Source organism: Mixophyes fleayi, chromosome 1 (genome assembly GCF_038048845.1).
Source record: "Mixophyes fleayi isolate aMixFle1 chromosome 1, aMixFle1.hap1, whole genome shotgun sequence".
NCBI lineage: Eukaryota > Metazoa > Chordata > Amphibia > Anura > Limnodynastidae > Mixophyes > Mixophyes fleayi.
Genome location: NC_134402.1, coordinates 56096063 through 56116932, shown reverse-complemented (window position 1 = coordinate 56116932; position 20870 = coordinate 56096063). Strand labels below are relative to the sequence as shown.

The 20870-nt window shown below is 40.5% G+C and overlaps 1 protein-coding gene across 2 annotated transcripts in view; it reads right to left on the bottom strand.

The window, feature by feature from the left end:
- NWD2 (NACHT and WD repeat domain containing 2) overlaps nucleotides 1–20870 on the bottom strand; it is a 207542-nt gene that overhangs the window by 37266 nt on the left and 149406 nt on the right. For both annotated transcript variants that reach the window (XM_075194771.1, XM_075194770.1), the window contains one exon: nucleotides 15443–15646. In XM_075194771.1, coding sequence (XP_075050872.1) covers nucleotides 15443–15646 — 204 coding nt within the window. The remainder of the gene's footprint in view (nucleotides 1–15442; nucleotides 15647–20870) is intronic.

Below are 20870 nucleotides of genomic sequence, written 5' to 3'. Positions count from 1 at the left end.
AAACCGCTCGGCCAGGCTACCGCATCTCCTCCCTTATACCTCGGAAGATAGAAGAGGACAATATCATCCACACCACTCCAGCACCAAAAAAAGCTGCTCTTATAAGAGCAATCTATAAAGAGCACCTATTCCACCCGATACACGATTCCTCCACATCCCACCCACAACACAGGATAATTATAAAAGACACGCACATCATATCGCACAGCAATACACACTCTTCAATACCATTATAACTCCAACACACATTTATTAGAGGATTCTATATATCCTCCCCCTATGCCCTGAACCTAAATAACAATTTACACTCACAAATATCACCTTGAGACAACCAAGTCTCACCACCCCAGGATAACCTCCATTTTCTACCCTATCACAGGGGCTTTCCAAACAGTGCTACTATCGGTACCACCAATACGAGATACTCTCTGAGCTATAAACAGGATTGATCCTCTGTAATTACCCAAATTACAAGGCTATAAACTTAGAGCTATAAACTCAGAGCTATAAACATCCAATACCACCATAATATCCCAGGGCTATAAACTCCTGACTAGCAGTCAGCGGTAAAAAATACTTGCACAATATACACCGCATAAGAGCTATAGACACAAAGCAAAAGATCTATAACATTGAAAACTGCAAAACGAGCTATAATCATCTGCTATATTCACTAGAACCTAAGTATATTGTCTATACCGCTTCTACTGCTACCCCCCACTCCCCCTTTTTTTCTCCTCCCTCCCTCTCTTACACCTTTCTTCTCCCCGCTATAGGCATCCCAGGCTGCGCCACGGCAAAAACAACAAAATTATTCATCACCAAACTGTTCTTGGATGGTTGGGAGAAGTTGCTCTTGGAGGATGTTTAGTACCATTCTTTATTCATGGCTGTGTTCTTAGGCAAAACTGTGAGTGAACCCACTCCCTTGGCTGAGAAGCAACCTGTCACGGTTTGGTATTCTGGACTCTTGGATCCGCCCAACAGATGTTACCCCTAGTAGGGTGTGGAGTCTAACGGGCGAATGGTCTTCACCAGCGGTCACTGCAAGGTCACTTGGATTTAGCGGTGTTCACCCGCAGGTCGCGGTCCCTACCAGGGGTGTTGGGCAGGGTCCCAGGGGAGTGATAGTGACTGGTGTAACGTAGGCACATTGGTGATGTTGTAAGTTCTACACCCAGACAGCGGATAGAAAACAGATGCAGGATAAAAGTACAATCAGCGATTAATGATGACTGGATGATAAACAGAACAGTCTCAGTATATTGATACAAGGAATGTAGGAACAGGGTGAGCAGTGCCACTGGCAATATAATATGAATGAATACAATTAGTTGTATAATCGGTGTATTCAAATATAACAATAGCATGAACAGTCCAGCAACAGAGTAGAGATGGTAATGCAGCAGGTATATGAGACCACAATAAGGCAGCACAATATAGGAGGCAGAAGTAACAGTCCAGGCAGCACTGTAGTAACAGTAGATGCAGAAAGAGTGAGATACCCTGTTATGCCATTATATGCATAGATGAAATAGGAACAGTTCAGCCAGCAGGAGTAGATAAGCAGCTCTTGTATTTCTGATGACTTTCTCAGATATACTGGTATTCCCCACTCCTAACAAAATGCTCTGGTCACTGCTAAACAAATATACTTCCAGTTTCTCATCTACCAGCAGGCTTCTTCTTTTTAACCCTCCAACACCAACCCCTCTGACTACCATCAATGCCCAAGATATTTCTTTCAACTTTAAGGACAAGATTGACTATATCCGATGTGAAGTGGTATCCTCTTCGCTGAGTAACAACCTGCTCAATTCCTTACCTGTATCCTCTGGCACCATCAATTGATCTCACAAAGAAACCTTCCTCCTACTATTATTCAAGCATGCAGTAAATACTTGTCATGGTGTTCATTGTTCACAGGAGAGAACCACAACCAGTCAAGCTGCTCGTCCAGAGAGGACGGGTTGTGACAAAGTTGAAGTCAATGTGTTAGTGCAGTTTCATAAATTGCTATGTTTGTTAGTAGAAGTATTTTATGTGACAGGTTGTAAAGTAAAGGCAATGTATGGGCTGGCACAGTGGATTAGCAGTGGAAGAACTGCTGGGAAAATTATTCTAGCCCCTGCATTAATAATGGATTTTCGGGACAAAAGTCTGATGAGGGTGACATAATGACATAATTGTTGAGCCAGCAATGTGATCAGCTTTTTTGATAAATCCAGTCTATCCCAATTATTGTACATTTTATCTTGTTATTTGTATAAGAGAAATAAGTAGAAATATGCTTATTATAGGCCTTTACTTACATTCTTTACGTACATTCTGACAGTCTATTGAAAAGTGAGCAAGTCTCACATTTCAGTAGACTGTCATTCTTTTTTCTCTATCTCATATTCCCGTTATCTTCATTCAAAACTCTCCTTTTAATCCCACTCATGTAGAAAAACACAAAAGAAAAATGTGTAGTCTAGCGACAAGAAGTGCATATGATATTATGTGGGCATGGTATGTTGTCACAGGGGCTATGGCCAGGTGTTGGGAGTCCAAGATATGACAGAGAGTAGGCAAAGAGGTGGCAGCACAACTCCATAAATTTGTCAAAAGATGAACAATATAAACTGTGTGTGTAGTATTTGCTTTCTCTTGTACTAAAATGAAGATAAAACATGTAGTTTAGCATGTATTTCATGAAATAACTGTGAATAAAACATTATAATACATGTATTTATATTTGCTTCTGCTTTTATGTTGTATTTCACTGGTGCAATGCTGGGTATAACAAAATTCTCAGTAATTTTCAATTTCCACCTACATGTGTTTTACAACGGCTACTTTATGAAACCTTGTATATGGTGAAGTGATACTATATGCTGTCATATGATTACCTTAATTGCTGTGTAAATTAATGCAGAAATTGTAGCTGCACCATTTAACATTCTGAACTCTAGTTACACTGTGGAAGTTAAAGAGTACTTGTATTTTGGTCCCTATATTTTGCCTCTTGTAGTAATAGACCTGAGTATTGTTTGTGGTGTCAAAGTCGTATAATTGGATGAACGAAAGTATATTGGTTTAATATTGGTTTGCTGTGCGATTGCGAAGCGTACGCCACGTAACACGTGGCATGATGCGATCGCACGGTAAAATACGTACGCACACACTCGCATTACAACATTTAGTTATTTATATAATTCATATTCATATTGGTTTCGTCACACTGTAATTTATGAGCAGATAATATTTGGTTTATTAGTAGTATATATATAAATATATATATATAATGATTATACGTACACTTCAGTGATATATATGGTTCAGGTTGTGGGAAAGGTGGCATGTCTGGTATCATACTGAAACCCTATTCATCAGCAGCTGTCCGGTGCAGTCGGCGAAGAGATCGCACATTGCATACTTTAGTTATTGATATTAGGGAATAAACCTTTTCTATGATGCTGGCTATGAAAGGAGCAGACCCCCTGGATAGACGACCCCCACCTTTGGATTCCTTAGATTGAATCAGCCTATGACCTGTTTACCCTGGACCCACCCAACGTCTGGACCTATAGAAACAATCTACGTCATCTCTATTGTTCACTGTGTAACACTGTACTGTATATAATCATAGCTGCACACCCCCTGGCCCTCAGTCAACTCTGACACAGTATTCTAACAGATATACTGTCCACCGGGTCCCGTGGTTTGCGCAGCGAGCGCATGCGATAGCATTGGTATGTATTTATCTTTTGGTATTGGCTGTACTGTACTGTATCATAATATAATAATGTATTGAATTGTTGACTATTTACATCTGCTAAAATAAATCACTTTGTGCTTTGGAAACACATACAATTGATTGGGCAATGCTTATTTGAAAACGATAAAATTACTTTAATAGTGGACCTGCCCAATATAAGGCAGATTTTTCATTTAAACATACTAATGTTTTTGATGATGTAATTTTGTATGTATTTATAAAACTAGATATACTGTAAAAATAGGGATGAAACTACCAAAGTTGCATCAGTATTGAGTGCTTTGGGGCTTATGCTCTAAGAAAAACCACTGCAGGGGTGTGAGTTACACTGTGGCCACTGCAAATGCAGTAATGGTTCAGGCCTGGATGGTGCATAAGGGGTCCCATCACAATCTTGCCATGGGGTCCAGACATTTCTAGATACATCCCTGCCTGACTACACCAAGATTAACTTACTATACTGCAGCACACATGATCTGTTTACACAGAGCATGAATTTGAGGGCAAATATGTTGGTGTCTATGGGAGGATTTGATTGGATTGTAGGTGCATGACTGTACCTACTTTTGCAAAAGATGCAAAAATTAGATATTGTTTCGTAGGATGAAGTTATTTTAATGAGGTTGAATGTGTGTGTTCCCTGTTCTGCTGGAGGAGGCACAGTCTTTGTTTCTTGCGAAAGGACTTGACATTTGTTTTTTAAAATACATCTTGTCCTATACTTTTAATGGGACACATTTTGTACATTCCGGTTGTACATCTACTGAAAAGTGCATATTTAGCTGTAATGAAAACATTCATGCAACCAAGAGTAACATGTACTAAAGACAGTCTCCATGTTCCCTTGTAATTAAATATATAAGTTAAGTTAAACCAATAAGTGTTGCAAGAGACTGAAAAGTTTAAAGTAATAGAGTGACTTGTACTAAAGTGTTGGTAGACGGGATTTTGCAATAATGTTTCCCTCTCTTCAACATGACATGACTAGGTGGGGATTGATCGTCATGTTCTTCTAAGGAACGTTACGTGAGTGTGCAGCTTGAAATGTCCCTAGGCGGTAGGTGCACTTGAGCACATGAAGTGTAGGTCCACACATTTTGTGGTTTGCAAATTAATCTTACCGTGTATTGCTTTCTACTGCATACTGGTTTTACTACATTCCCAACATATTGCTACAAAATGTCCTCTTGACTTATCAAATGACATCAGACAATATGCTACAAATGAACATTTACAAATGAATCAAAGTTATTTTGTTCTGAGTATGATAGGAAGCTATGTCCCGTAAGGCATTTTTATTTTATATATATATATATATATATATATATATAGGACAAGATATCTAGATGGTGCTTAACCCAATGTTGTAATGTTATCCATAAGGTATAAAGACAATTAAGTAGACAAATACACCTCCACAGGTATGTGTGTGGCAGCCAGTCTTCAAAAACGGATGGTAAGTCCTGATGAAGTTCTCTGTTTGAACGAAACGCGTTGAGGCCTTTATTACTACACTATCCTGGTATACACCACCACACTCTGGGAGCTATAGATCCTATCCTACACTGAGCTTTTGTATGGAGCCTATGGAGGGACGTCTATAAGTACCAACAGGAGATGTGACAATTTACCAGCAATCCTGCCTATATATTACAGATAAGCTTTTATATTTTATCTGCATTGTGAGTTTGCATTTTATAAATGTATCTGTTTATTTAATTTTCTATAATACTACACCATATGGCTTTTTCATATATTCTCTCCTAATGACAAGCGGATGAGATTGGTGTTGTGGCTGTGTTTATTATTAGAACATACTATATATATTTCCATATTACTGCGGCTGAGGGAGACATGATGGAGCATCATATGTCGGGATGACCTAGGAGCCACGATACAGATAAGCGGATTTTATATTTCTATCTGGTACGCACACCATCTTAATACTTACTGTATGATGTTTCAGTTGTTACACGCTAATTAAGTACCGATTTTCAGCCTATTGGTATATGAAGACCTTTGCGGTGTTCTATATAGACATTTATTGGATATATTGTCTGGACTGTTCTGTGCTTATTGTGCATTGTATACCTATTTGTCATTTATATTCTGTATACACCTGAAGGCGCCGTCCTTCTTTACGATTCCCGACCATGGTCTTATCTGTGTGGAGTTTGTATGTTCTCCCCATGTTTGCGTGGGTTTCCTCTGGGTGCTCCGGTTTCCTCCCACACTCCAAAAACATACTGGTAGGTTAATTGGCTGCTAACAAAATTTACCCTAGTCTCTCCCTCTCTGTCTGTCTGTCTGTGTGTGAGTGTGTGTCTATATTAGGGAATTTAGACTGTAAGCTCCAATGGGGCAGGGACTGATGTGAATGAGTTCTCTGTACAGCACTGCGTAATTAGTGGCGCTATATAAATTGATGATGATGATATAGATAGATATAGATATATATATATAATAAACCCCAGAGAGATTGCGAGTCTTTGGAAAAAATTTACCAAAGAGTGTCTTCAGCTGTTGGAAAAGCTGGTAAGGGTGTCTGGGGTATAAATGGAGAGAGAGGGTTGGGCTCCATTTATAAGACCCATTTCAGGTTTTTCCAACCAGCTAGCAAGTGATGGTAATCAGGAGATAAAAATCTGCTAGGCAGTCTCCGCACTCTCTCTTAGACCTGGGGAGTTCGGATGCCTCTTAAGAGACACTGCAAACGGTGACAGTAAGTCCTGTATTTTGCATGTCTGTGAGACACAAGGTCTCTCACTTGAGAGAGGGTGTTCCTGTGTGTTTGTAAGAAGGAACCTTTGTTTATGTTTTGTTTGTTTTAAATACGGTGAAAAATACTAGCTGCAGCTAAACAAAAACAATTAACTGAAGTAACATCATTGGCTGATCTGTCTGAAGGGCAGCCGTCTACCCCAGAAGACGATAACCTCATTATGATCTTTTGACAATATATATATATATATATATTATATATATATATACAATATATATATATATATATATATATATATATATATATATCCCCCTTCCCCGCCCTCTCTAGCTGTGCATTGAGCTTACCGAGTTGCTGTGTTTACTGTACTGTGCTGTCTCCCATTGTATTGTAATTTTGTTTGTCTCTGTACGGCGCTGCGGATGCCTTGTGGCGCCTTATAAATAAATATTAATAATAATAATAATAATATATATATATATATATATATATACATACACATACACTGCAAAACAAAGGAAGATATCATGTGGCACCTATCCCAGTATTTGGCATAACTCAAAGTCCATGTAACAATACACCTTGACAAACTCCCTTATGTACAAATGGCAGCCAGTGTAAGGAATTACTTTGACATTTGTACCTCCGACCACTAGAGGTCTCTGTATTTGTAAACTTCTCCTTATCCAAGATGGCCAGTTTGGAATCAAAGAGAAACCATCTTGGATCCTGTTTCCTGTTTGGGCCTATAAATGGCACTTCCTGGTTCAGACCTATGCTTGAGTATTCTGCTTGCTCAGCTCCTGCTACCTGCTCCTCTACCATGCATCTGTGACTACCTGCTTGTGTACCGACCCGGCAAACGTCTGACTACCCTCTTGTGTACCGACCCGGCAAACGTCTGACTACCCTCTTGTGTACCGACCCGGCAAACGTCTGACTACCCTCTTGTGTACCGACCCGGCAAACGTCTGACTACCCTCTTGTGTTCTGACCCCGGCAAACGTCTGACTACCCTCTTGTGTACCGACCCGGCAAACGTCTGACTACCCGCTTGTGTACCAACCCTGGCAAACGTCTGACTACTCTCTGGATATCTACTCGGCTATTGGGCTCCAGGTAATACCACCAGTATCGTTACAGCCAGCCTCCCACAAACCGAGTGGTAAGTCCGGTGAGAATCTACAAAGAAGAAGGAGTACGGCGCCTAATAGTGTAGTAGTTTAAAAAGTTAAATCCGGTGCAATTGGTGATATTTAATATACGTACCAGGTATAAGAGTGAGTGAGGCGTATCTATGTTAAGGTCCCAAATCCACAAATTCATATTTTGACAGGCTCCAAAACATATGGAAAGAAAGATAGAATTCCAGAGATAGTGTATTATGCTTTATAACTATCAATATAACACCATTTCCACCAAATGTGTATGTGCGTACCAGATATAAGAGAAAACATGCTTATCTGTATTAATCTCCGACACTGTATCTTCTGAGTTCGTTCCAATCTCATTTGGAACTCCATTGCACATGCATCAGGCGGAGTGACAATGTCATGTTCAAATAAGGAATGGGAGAGAGGACATCCCTGTTCCGGCGTATCATTTTCTCAGCCTGTTGTTTCTGCTTTATAGACAAAGCTGGATCTATGGGGACATCAGACTTTTCAATGACAGTACTTACTACCCGAGGACAGGTGTCGTCATCATACCAAGGTTTAAGGAGATCGACATGGTATAGTTGCTCTTCCCTTTTCCTCACCAACTGACGGACCCTGTAATTGACAGGACTGACAGCCTTTAGGACTCCATATGGACCTTGCCAGTGGGCGAAAAATTTGCTTTCCTGGGTTGGAATTAGGACTAGGACCTTGTCCCCATGCTTGAAAGATCGAACTACAGCACTTTTGTCATAACTTCTCTTCTGCCGCTCCTGAGTCTCTTTTACATGTTATTGTACAATGTGCCCTATCTTTCCTAGCCTCTCATACATTTGGGACACAAATTGTACCAAATTTGACTCCTTGGGGCCTTGCTGCTCCCACCCTTTCTGTAACATATCCAATATACTGCTGGACTGTCTCCCAAACAATAAATCAAAGGGACTAAACCCTGTTAAGGCTTGAGGTACCTCACAGATGGCAAACACAAAATAGTGGATTAGAGTGTCCCAATCTTTTTTTCCTGCACGACAACAATCCTGAGCCTGTGCTTTAATGTGCGGTTAACGTGCTCCACTAAGCCGTCCGTTTGTGGATGTACACGGAGATATGAAGAGCCGTCACCCCTAACAACTGGCACATGTCCTTCACCAGCTTGGACATGAACAGGGTGCCCTGCTCTGTGAGAATTTTCTTGGATATTCCCAAGCGTGTGAACATTAATACAAGTTCTATAGCTATGGTGCTGGACTTTATATTCTGTAGGGGAACTATCTCTGGATATCGGGTCACAAAGTTAAACACCATTAGTATATACTGCTGTGCATGAGTGGATTTCTTCATTGACCACACAAGGTCTACGGCTATCCCTTCAAAGGGAACTTGCAGTATTGGTATTGGAATAAGAGGCTCCCTGTATATGGGTTTGGGACAGGTTCCAGGTTCTCTGGCAAATGGGACCGGACCGGCAATACCTTTTCACTGCCATGTTTACACCAGGCCAGTAAAACCTGAGCAGAGCTTGATTCCATATTTTCTCTCCCCCAGGTGTTCCCCACAGACATTTTTAACACTAGGGGTACATGAGCCTGAAGAATAATTATCTGTTTTACTTTTACCCTTATACAATAACAAATCTATACAAAAAGTTATTTTTAACAACAAAATATGATTTACTTTCCGCAGGTTGAGCAGCTTTTGGTACAGCAATTACCTTAGTCACACTTTAGTCACACTTTTAAAGGCATGTTCTACAGTTGAACAATCCGGTTAGGCAAATTCTCCTCTGGCTGCAGCCATTTTTAAAAAAATTTGGAATGATCAGCCAATTGTGATTTGTCTTTGTCCAGGGCCGGAATGGCCATCTGGCACTTCTGGCAAATGCCAGAAGGGCCGATGGCCAGATGGGCCGGTTGCTAGCTGGCCGGCCCCATCGCTCAGCACACAGACTGTCATGCCAGAATTCAGCATGACAGTCTGTGTGCTGAGAAGTGGGGTCGGCACTACACTTACTTCCTGGTGTGGTCGCTCCTCCCCTCTCTTCTATGAATGGCTCTGGAGATGTCACATGGGACGAGCACCATGTGATAGGTGCCGTCCCATGTGTTAGGAGAGACTGTACAGCGCGCTGCGGAGCGCACAAGGTAAGAGGGAGGGGGTAGTTTGTGTGAAAGGGGAGCTATATGTGTGACAGGGGAGCTATATGTGTGACAGGGGAGCTATATGTGGACAGAGGAGCTATATGTGTGACAGGGAAGCTATATGTCTGACAGGGAAGCTATATGTGGACAGGGGAGCTATATGTGTGACAGGGAAGCTATATGTGTGACAGGGAAGCTATATGTGTGACAGGGAAGCTATATGTGTGACAGGGGAGCTATATGTGGACAGGGGAGCTATATGTGTGACAGGGGAGCTATATGTGTGACAGGGGAGCTATATGTGTGACAGGGAAGCTATATGTGGACAGGGGAGCTATATGTGTGACAGGGGAGCTATATGTGTGACAGGGGAGTTATATGTGTGACAGGGGATCTATATGTGTGACTGGAGATCTATATGTGTGACAGGGTATCTATTTATTTGTGTGACAGACAGGTTATGATTATAGTGTGTATGTGTGTAACAGTATAACTATAGTATGTGTGTGTGGGCCGGTGTATGACCATAATGTGCGTATGGGTAGCTCTTAATATAATGTGGGAGGTAGGCTGTTAATCTAATAGGGAATTGCAGGTGGGGGCTAATTATTGGGTGCTATTCTATTTGTGGGGTGAAGATGGGGGCAATTTAATAGTGGGGCCTATCAATTTCAGATGGGGTGATTGGATTTTTAATTTAATGCTGGGGTGCTTTGGAGAGAGGGAAATAGTTTTATTTATTAAATGGGAATACTATTTAATGTCAGGGCTAGTTGGAGGGAAATAGATGTATTTATCAAATGTGAATACTAGTACTTTAATGTTGTGGCTGCAGTGAGGCCTAATTTTAAAACATGGATGCTATATTGATTTAACACCAGGGCTAAATTTCATCTGCTCATTTTTTTCTCCAAATAGGGCATCCAACATTCCAGGATCCAGACAAGCAGCAACTGATCTAAAGACACCAGCAGCCACAAGTGGTGACCATGACAAGACAGGTAGGAGAGACCAGGACAGTCTGCCAACTGTTCTGAATTTGATGGGTGACTGTCCCACTTAGTCAGGATTTGGTCTGACTACAAGGACAGTTGGGAGATATGTCCTGCTTCACACTGTACTGCTTGTTAAGGCAGAACTGCGTGCACCTAACAGTAGTGCACACTGTATTGCCTTTGTATTTGTCAAAAATTTGTCTAATAGCCAAATTGCATCATAGGAGCCCCCCTGACTTAAGTGCCCGGGCCCCCCGAGCCTTAATCCAGTTGGTCAGCAGGAGGATCTGTGCTCCGTCCCGGACAGGGCACAGCCTGCAGAGCAAGCAGCGGAGCTCTAAGTCTCACGAGATTTATTAATCTCATGAGACTAAGAGCTTCCCTGCTCACTCTACAGGAATGTCAGCAACATCAGAAGCATAGATAAGTACAGTGGGCTGGGGGTGTCATAATGTATCTGGGGGGGTGGCATAATGTGGATGGGGAGGGTCTGATAAATGTAATGGTTTATTATAATGTATGTATCAACGCACCATTTTGACCACACCCCCAACATAATGTAGCTACGCCTTTGGCGGCACCGCCACTGCACTGCGGCACACATTTTTTTTTCCAGCTTATCAACAGAGGTGGGCCTGTGTGCTTTAAATGCCAGGGCTGATTTTTAGTCCCAGTCCGGCCCTGTCTTTGTCACTTGTGATAGTGCTGAGCTCGCCCTGGCCATGAAACCCCAATGCGAGCCAATATCTCAGACATTAGGGACAGATAGTCAAATGCCTAGTCCTCATCCAGATCAATATAAGCTCGCTGGACTTCACCAGTTAGATATGGTGCCAGCCTCTCAGCCCAAACTTAAGGAGGCCAATTTGCCCTTTTTTACAGCTCTCTCAAAGGACACCAAATATGCTTCTATGTCATCAGCTGGTGATATTTCCTGCAGAGCTGCACCAGATGGGGCATTCCTTTTACGTCTCACCTGGACTAACTCTTCCCTTAAGAGCCTGATGTTTTCCTCCTGTGCCTCTGTAACTTGTAGCACTTGAGCATGCTGCTCTTGCTGTGCAGGGGCCACATTCACTAGAGCTCTCAAAACTACCTTCATGTTAATGGTTTGGTTAACGGAAACTAGCTTCCCTGAGCGTCTGTACTTCTAACACCACTTGTGACATGAGCACACTTCTCCTGATGCATACACGAACAACCTCTTGTTTGTTTATGTCAGAGTGGCAAAGTAGTAGACAAGATATAAGTTTCACACACTTTCTGGTGATCCTAACGCTAACTTAACAGAGAACAGCTCTCTAGACACCGGCCAACTTATTCAGCATTGGTCACACTGAACTATGAAAACAGACAAGTTTTTATACTTGACACTCCTCCTACAGTCCTAGCTTGATGGGCAGGTGATGCTCCCACTTTCCCTTTAAAAGGGAGTTTTCATCAGCAGCTCTGGTTAATGCTCTTACTGCAGACACATCCTGTCAGCCTGCTGTCTCTGTAGGAAAAATACACTTTCAAATCAAGTTAAATCAGACTCTATACTATTATTTTGTCACACATATGTCCTCCACCTATTTATCTTTAAACTAGGTGCGCTGCTGCACAAATGTGTAACTCGGCATGTATCCTTTCTCTGCAGATTGCCAGCTAAATACCTCCCTTTGTTAATATAAATACACTGTATACACTATATGGACAAAAGTATTTGGCCACACCTGTTAATTATTGAATTGAGGTGTGAAGCAAAATGGGTCATTCTGAAGAGCTCAGTGACTTAAGCGTGGTACTGTGATAGGATGCCACCTTGCAATAAGACGGTTCATGAAATTTCACCCCTGCTGGATATTCCACTGTCAACTGTAAGTGATATTATTAGAAAGTGGAAGCGTTTAGAAACAACAGCAACTCAGCCATGAAGTGAAACACCACCTAAAATCACAGAGTGGAGACAACGACTGCTAACCGCATGGTGCATAAAAGTCGCCAACACTCTGCTGATTCCATAGCTGAAGAGTTACAAACTTCTACTGGTATTACTGTAAGCACAAAAACTGTGCGGCGGGAGTTCAATGGAATGGGTTTACATGGCTGGGTTCGGTGGATGCTGGGAGAACGTTACCTGCCTGACTGCATTATGCCAACTGTGAAGTTTGGTCAAGGAGGGATAATGGTATGGGGCTGCTTTTCAGGGTGTGGGCTAGGCCCCTTATCTCCATTGAAGGGCGATCTTAATGCTTCAGCATACCAAGTCATTTTGGACAATGCTATGCTTCCAACTTTATGGTAACAGTTTGGGGAAAGCACTTTTCTCTTCCAACATGACTGTGCCTCAGTGCACAAAGCAAGGACTACAAAATCATGGTTTGATGAGTTCAGTCCGGAAGAATTTTACTGGCCCGCACAGAGCCCTGACCTCAACCCCGTCGAACATCTTCGGTATGAACTGGAACAGAGATTTTGAGCCAGACCTTCTTGTCCAACATCAGTGCCTGAACTCGTAAATGCTCTACAGAATGAATGGGCACAAACTCCCGCAGAAACACTCCAACATCTTGTGGAAAGCCTTCCAAGAACAGTGGCAGCTGTTATCGTCGTAAAAGGGGGACCAACTCCATACCAAATACTTTTGTCCATATATTGTGTGTATATATATATATATATATATATATATATATATATATAAAGAAAGCACTTATATGTTTTTAGGCCAGAGTGGTCTCTATTTCAAACCGCTTTAGTCTCGAAACTTTTATATCATGTTTACTTGCAGAAGGAGATTCTGTAAGTAGCTATAAGGAAATGGCAGCCAGGTACAACCTCTTTCCAGGGACCTGAACAATGAGTTAAAAATGGGAAAGCTATGAAAAGTACAGTGCGAGAGATTAGATCAGAGAAAGTACCCAGGAGCTAGAATTACAGACATAAGGAACAGGTGAAAAAAGTTACAGCAGCAGAAGTGTGCAACGTAGGATCAAGCTAAATAGTTGTTCATTTGTAAAAAGCAGTGGTTGAAGTGGAGGTGTATACAGTGGTATGTCATACTGACACTTCTCATACTGCCTTCATTGTAATACTATCACATTCCATTCACTTACATTATATATACAGTGGTAGAAGTGGGGTGTATACGGTGGTATGTCATACCGACACTTCTCATACTGCCTTCATTGTAACACTATCACATTCCATTCACTTACATTATATATATACAGTGGTAGAAGTGGGGTGTATACGGTGGTATGTCATACTGACACTTCTCCTACTGCCTTCATTGTAACACTATCACATTCCATTCACTTACATTATATATATACAGTGGTAGAAGTGGGGTGTATACGGTGGTATGCCATACTGACACTTCTCATACTGCCTTCATTGTAACACTATCACATTCCATTCACTTACATTATATATACAGTGGTAGAAGTGGGGTGTATATGGTGGTATGTCATACCGACACTTCTCATACTGCCTTCATTGTAACACTATCACATTCCATTCACTTATATTCCCATTACATTTTTCATACCGCCACTTCTAAATTTACACTTCGACCAATGTTAAAAAAGTAATGTAATGAAGAGAACCCTAAGACTGGGTACACATTATACAAAATTTCTCCTGATGTAATATCCTTAACGATTTCACCAACGATTTAAAAAACAAAAAAAAGTCCTGATCAGTATGCCAATTCATGTGTACATACTATACACGATTTACAAGTTTTACCTTCAGATCTGTGCTCTACATCTGTCATAACCATTGACTGAAAAGATTGTGACTCTGCAAACTCCACAGAGATCTATGGACACTGCCGGTCCTGTGTGCATACACACTGCAGGACTGTAACATCATTGAATGAGATTTTTAGTTCAGTTTAGAAATCACTTTAAACGATATGATGTGATTTGGAACGATAATCGTTCATCGTTGCAGTGTACACGCTAATGCAACATCAGGGCCGAACGCTCGTGTATCGTGTGATTGGTCCGATAATCGGCTGAAAATCCTGTAACATGTACCCAGCCTAACACAAACAGTTTACACAGAGTAATTGTTTGTAGTTCCCATTGTCTTTAAGAAGACTCCTGTAATGACGTTACTGCCAGAGTCTGCAGTACACCATTTAGGATAATCACACCTGTACTGGGGCTATTACATCGCTGTATTCTGATTCCCGCGCTACATCCCCGAGATCTACATTGAAATGTACTTCTTTTTGTGATTATTTTTTTATGTATCCTGCACAATAAACAGGTGTGTGCTAGTTGAACCCTAAATAGTGGTCTTTGGGGTATATTTACTAAACTGCGGATTTGAAAAAGTGGAGATGTTGCCTATAGCAACCAATCAGATTCTAGTTATCATTTGTTTAGTACATTCTACAAAATAACAGCTAGAATCTGATTGGTTGCTATAGGCAACATCTCCACTTTTTCAAACCCGCAGTTTAGTAAATATACCTCTTTGTCTCTTTTACTGTCTGATTTGTTGAATTGTGCCACTGTGTATTCCAGATGATCTATCAAGTTCATTACAACATTTATAGAATTCTATTTTTGCCCTTTCTAATAAAACTATTTCTGATTCATGTGCGTAAAGCTAAAGTGTAACATTTAGGAAATATTTCCAGGTGAATAAATCCTAAGATCATGATCAATACTCACAGGATTGTGTTGAGTCTTCAGCATTTCTGATTTTGGTCTCAGGTAATATGCCGGAGGTACTGCGTTTTCATCTCTGCAATACCATTCTTCCAGCATTCTTGTTTCCAGCTTGGCCTCGATTGCAGCATCCAGAATCATTTCAAATTCAGATGATTCAACTTCCCCGGGGATTCTGATGGTTCCATATTTTTCGCCTAACAGACCCTGCGCAATAGAATTAACACAGTTTACATCTGACATGTCAGGATCCCTATGGAATTTGGTTAATTAGGCTTAGCACTGCAGATTAAGCAGTTCAGTGCCATAGAATAAAATGTGAAGCAGTGTGAATAAAGCTTACAGAGGATAAATTAGCAAAACAACCTGTGTATTTGTTTTAATGTAGTGAACCGAGACATGCAAACATTCAGCCAAAGGGGTTATCTTTCTTCAGAGATGAAGGTTACTTGTATCTCCGGGATTGTTCAAGAGTAGATGAGCAGGTGCAAATATTTTCTCAGTTTTGTGTGTTTGACTCATAAAACTGTGGATAATCCAAGCATTGCAATATAAATACATTTTCTGTACCGTGTTATAGTACACATTAGTATTATGCTATTTTTTCAGTCAACTATTTTTTCAGTTGCATTTTGCATCTTTAGCTATTAACTGTATGCAATTCACTCTTTCTTAGCTGTATCTTGACTGCTTATTGTAGATAACAATGGCAGTTTTACCAACAGTCGCTGATTGTCCACCTAGCAGTGCTCCCTCTGCGTCCCAATCGCATTGCTACTACGTTAATAACAGGAAGCTCGGTAAACATGTACAGGGACAATTTTTTGCAGTTTACTTAATAGCAATTCATTCTGTTGCTAAGTACAAGAAGACGTGCTAGGGAGGCGGCTTTATATGGGGAAGGGTTTTACTGGAGAAAGCCATAGAATTTTATCATCCTCAGGAGTTACCTCTGGTGATAGCAGTGCCACCGCCAGTGTAAACATCAATTTTCACCAGAGATAGAGCTCTTCTCTGCTTAATAAATAGTGCCTAGTGAGAAAAACTTAGAGAAAGAGTAAAAGGGAGACAGGGGGGTATATTTACTAAACTGCGCATTTGAAAAGTGGAGATGTTGCCTATAGCAACCAATCAGATTCTAGTTATCATTTATTTAGTACATTCTACAAAATGACAGCTAGAATCTGATTGGTTGCTATAGGCAACACCTTCACTTTTTCAAACCCGCAGTTTAGTAAATATACGCGATAGTCATCAGTACAAACGTTTGGGAAATAGTAGTGAATCTTTTCCTGAAAGCTTTTCATGATGCTAAAAAAATCAATGGCATGATCTCTGTCAATTTTTATCCCTTAATATATTACATCAATAAAATATTATTTCACTGTATTTTCATATTCTTTTTGCTTAGTTAATATTTAAAAATTTAAAATAGAAATATATAATTATTTTAAAAAAAGATTAGATGCACCTACTTAGCAGAAAAGTATCATTGGTAATTATTCTAAATTGTTGGCAACTGTGATAAGAGGTCCCAGTGGCTCTTACAAACATTAGCTGATAGTATTCATATAACACTGACAACAGCTAGTGTCATGTGGGTGCTTTTGTGTCACTATGATAGGAGCATTTCACAGGTTCAAAATGCTGCTTTTTCCGCCTGGAAATATTGAAAACATATTACCCACAGGAAAAATTCTCTTTTTTTGCACCATGTATGCACAATACAAGGAGCACGATTGTAGTTATTTAGTATTTGTAAAGGAATACCACAATCCATCAGGTGCAACATTTTACCCCCTTAATGTGCTAAGCCATAAGTAAATGCATATGAATAATGGATGAAGTTTTGCAATATTAGGCACATGATTTCACAGACCTGTAAGTGTGTCACCAGCCATAGTGAAATGTGTGTAGGCTAGCAACATAGAACTGTGAGGACATGGAAATTACGACCTGGAAAATATGTTGACATGCAACATTTAACTAGCTTATTATGCTTTTTTCAACTCATGTATACATAGGACCATGTTCTGCTTTTGACACTTGACCCTTTAAAATCACTCTGTGCCAGGGGAGTAACTACTGCCTTGGCAGTCTATGGTGCTGCTATGGGGCTCAGTGTTGAGGAGGCACCCGAGGATGTCCATCTGCTCTGAAGCCCCTGCTTTACTCGTTCAGGCCAGCGCATGTGCAGTGAAGACCCATTGGGGGGGGGGCTCCAGAACAGAAAATGAATACAGGCCTCATTGCACCAAAAAATTGTGATTGCTAGTTATGCTCCTGCTCTGTGCCACCTGTTGCCAGATTACCGTAGGGCAGCACAGTGGCCTAGTGGTTAGCACTTCTGCCTCACAGCACTGGGGTCATGAGTTCAATTCCCGACCATGGCCTTATCTGTGTGGAGTTTGTATGTTCTCCCTGTGCTTGCGTGGGTTTCCTCCGGGTGCTCCGGTTTCCTCCCACACTCCAAAAACATACTGGTAGGTTAATTGGCTGCTATCAAAAAAATTTACCCTAGTCTCTTCCTCTCTGTCTGTCTCTGTGTGAGTGTGTGTCTCTAGTAGGGAGTTTAGACTGTAAGCTCCAATGGGGCAGGGACTGATGTGAATGAGTTCTCTGTACAGCGCTGCGGAATTAGTGGCGCTATATAAATAAATGATGATGATGATGATTACCAACCCAGATGAAAAGGCACATGGTGGAAAGAGTAAAATCGGTCTACTACCACTATAGGACCATTCCATTTACTCATTTCAACTTTTACATTTTTCTCCTAAAATACTACTCATTAAAGGGTTATTAATGTCTTAAATAACTCACAAGTGAGTCATCAGGACTGCAATGTGTCTTTTCATATGTCACTGTAATCATCACCATTTATATAGCGCCACCAATTTGGCAGTGTTCTACAGAGTATTTTTGTAACTCACATCAGTTCCTCCCCCACTGGAGCTTACAGTCTAATTTCCCCAACACACACACACACACACACACACACTGACAGTCAGCAGCCGATTAACCTACCAGTATGTTTTGGTAATGTGGGAGAAAACCGGAGCACCCAAAGGAAACCCACGCAAACACAGGGAGAACATATAAACTCCACACATATAAGTCGCTGGTCAGGAATAGAACTCATGTTCCCAGTGCTGTGAGGCAGAAATGCTAACCACTGTGCCACATATCATGCACATTAATGTTTTTATTACATTGATAGCACTTGAATCTAGACATGCATGTTTGCCGCACCTGCTAACCTGGGAATACTGCACTACATCTCTCCAGCCTTTGAAGCAATACACAATTTTTTGTTTTTACATGTGGGTGCGATAGATGTGCCTAGCCTGCACTCACCCGCTCCTCCCATCTAAAGGAACAAATTTAGCATTCCACCATTGACACCATGTTGGCCCACTCAGCCATATGCTTTACAGTATACAAAATGAGCATTTGCAGAAAAATAAGCTCATGATATCAAACAAGTCATTTACTCTGCGGGGCTTCTTTCCTTCACTTCCAAAAATAACCCTTTATCAATAGTTGGTCGTTATAAGTTAAAATGTAATAATTGTATTTGAATTCTAATCACTCCCTAATGTTATGTCCAGTGTTCCTGGAAACTGTATTTCAATATTGGCAACTGTGGCAATAAATATATTTTGTAAGCCGATTTATCTAGTAACTGTATACATTTCTGATTAAAACTTTTCTTTATTCAAATATATTCATTTCTTGGGTTAATCAATTGCATGCAGTTTCTTTTTCCCAAAGCCATATATTCTATTATGCAGGTTTACTACACATTCCATTACGGCTGTACATGCCTGAACCAAACATACAACGAAAATGAAGTCATCAGGATTATAGTATTTGTAGCTCTCAGGCATTAGAGCTAATAATGTTTCTCTACAAGTAGTTATGGTAATTGCAAGGAAGTAAAAGAACCTACAGTAGGATATATATTCTTGCTTGTGCCAGAAAGCATATTGAAATAAGATGCCACCAGAACAAACAGCAGACACCACTAGAACAGAGTTCTGCTAGAGATTACGATCTGAAGCCGGTTAGATTTAGGATGTTATCTGATAAATTAATAGCTGCTCTTGGCACTGGGATTTATACCATTTAGAAACTATACTATTTATTTCTGGCTGCTGTGTAATAAAATCACTACTCTATTGATTCAATTGCTTTAGGACTGTAATATCCTGTGGCTATAGACACATATTTAGAATTAATGCTAGGAAATAGACATTTTTCAAGGAAGCTGTAATAACTAAATCAATATTTTTTACTTAATCACAATTAGGTTTGTCCCTTAGATTTTAACACTGTCTGTGATGTTACACTCGATAGAGAATGATAGCCCTTCTATTTCTCTAGAGCAATAATCATGCAATTTTCTCCGCCTGATACTGTACTGAGTGCCCAGAAATGCAATGCTCAGAATACCAGTTTATCCAATTTATAAAGTATAGTTAGGTAATAAAACATTGAAACGTCCGCAAATGGCGTTGGGCTTCCTGCCACACGAACGTAAGATTCTTATATGGCAAATAAGATACTGGGTTATGGTTGGGCACTGAATGTATGGTTAAACAAATATTATATATTACTAAATATATACTATTATATATATTATTATAGTAGCGTATTTAACCGACGCGTTTCGCTCAATGGCTTCCTCAAGGATAAATAACCTTATTTCATTTGTCTTTGCATGATTTATATAAATTTCTGCATTAATAAATCCATTTATATATTACGCTACACCACCTTTGCGCCAATGGGCAATATTTGTGTATCTATTCTATCTGAAGGGTTTTATACAATCCCTGTCCCATACGGCAGCAACATACCATCACACACATCAGGGAGCGCTGATATGCTGAACACAAGGGTAGTAATAGTCATGGCAGAAAACAGAGAGGCTGCATCTAGCAGTCTTTTGGATGTAGCTACAAATTGATCCTGTTATATCCTTCTTTGCACCATAAGCAGCTGAAGTAGCGGTAATCTGAACTTCTCATCTAATTATTTAACTTTCCTTCTTGAGTGACAAATAAAAGAACCTCCCAGTACATTATTATATAGAACATTGTGGGTACTGTTTTGGAAGAACCCTATCTGCCTGGTTCCGGATTTCATCTTGTCAACTGGTGTTCCATCTTATGTGCTTAAAATTCTCCTTGTAAGATTGATGACAGCTTATTGATCCATCATCATTATGATCATCATCTATTATATAGCGCCACTAATTCCGCAGCGCTCTACAGAGAACTCATTCACATCAGTCCGTGCCCCATTGGAGCTTACAATCTAAATCCCCTAACATACACACACACAGACCAATAGAGACTAAGGGCAATTTAATAGCAGGCAATTAACCTACCAGTATGTTTTTGGAGTGTGGGAGGGAAGCAGAGCA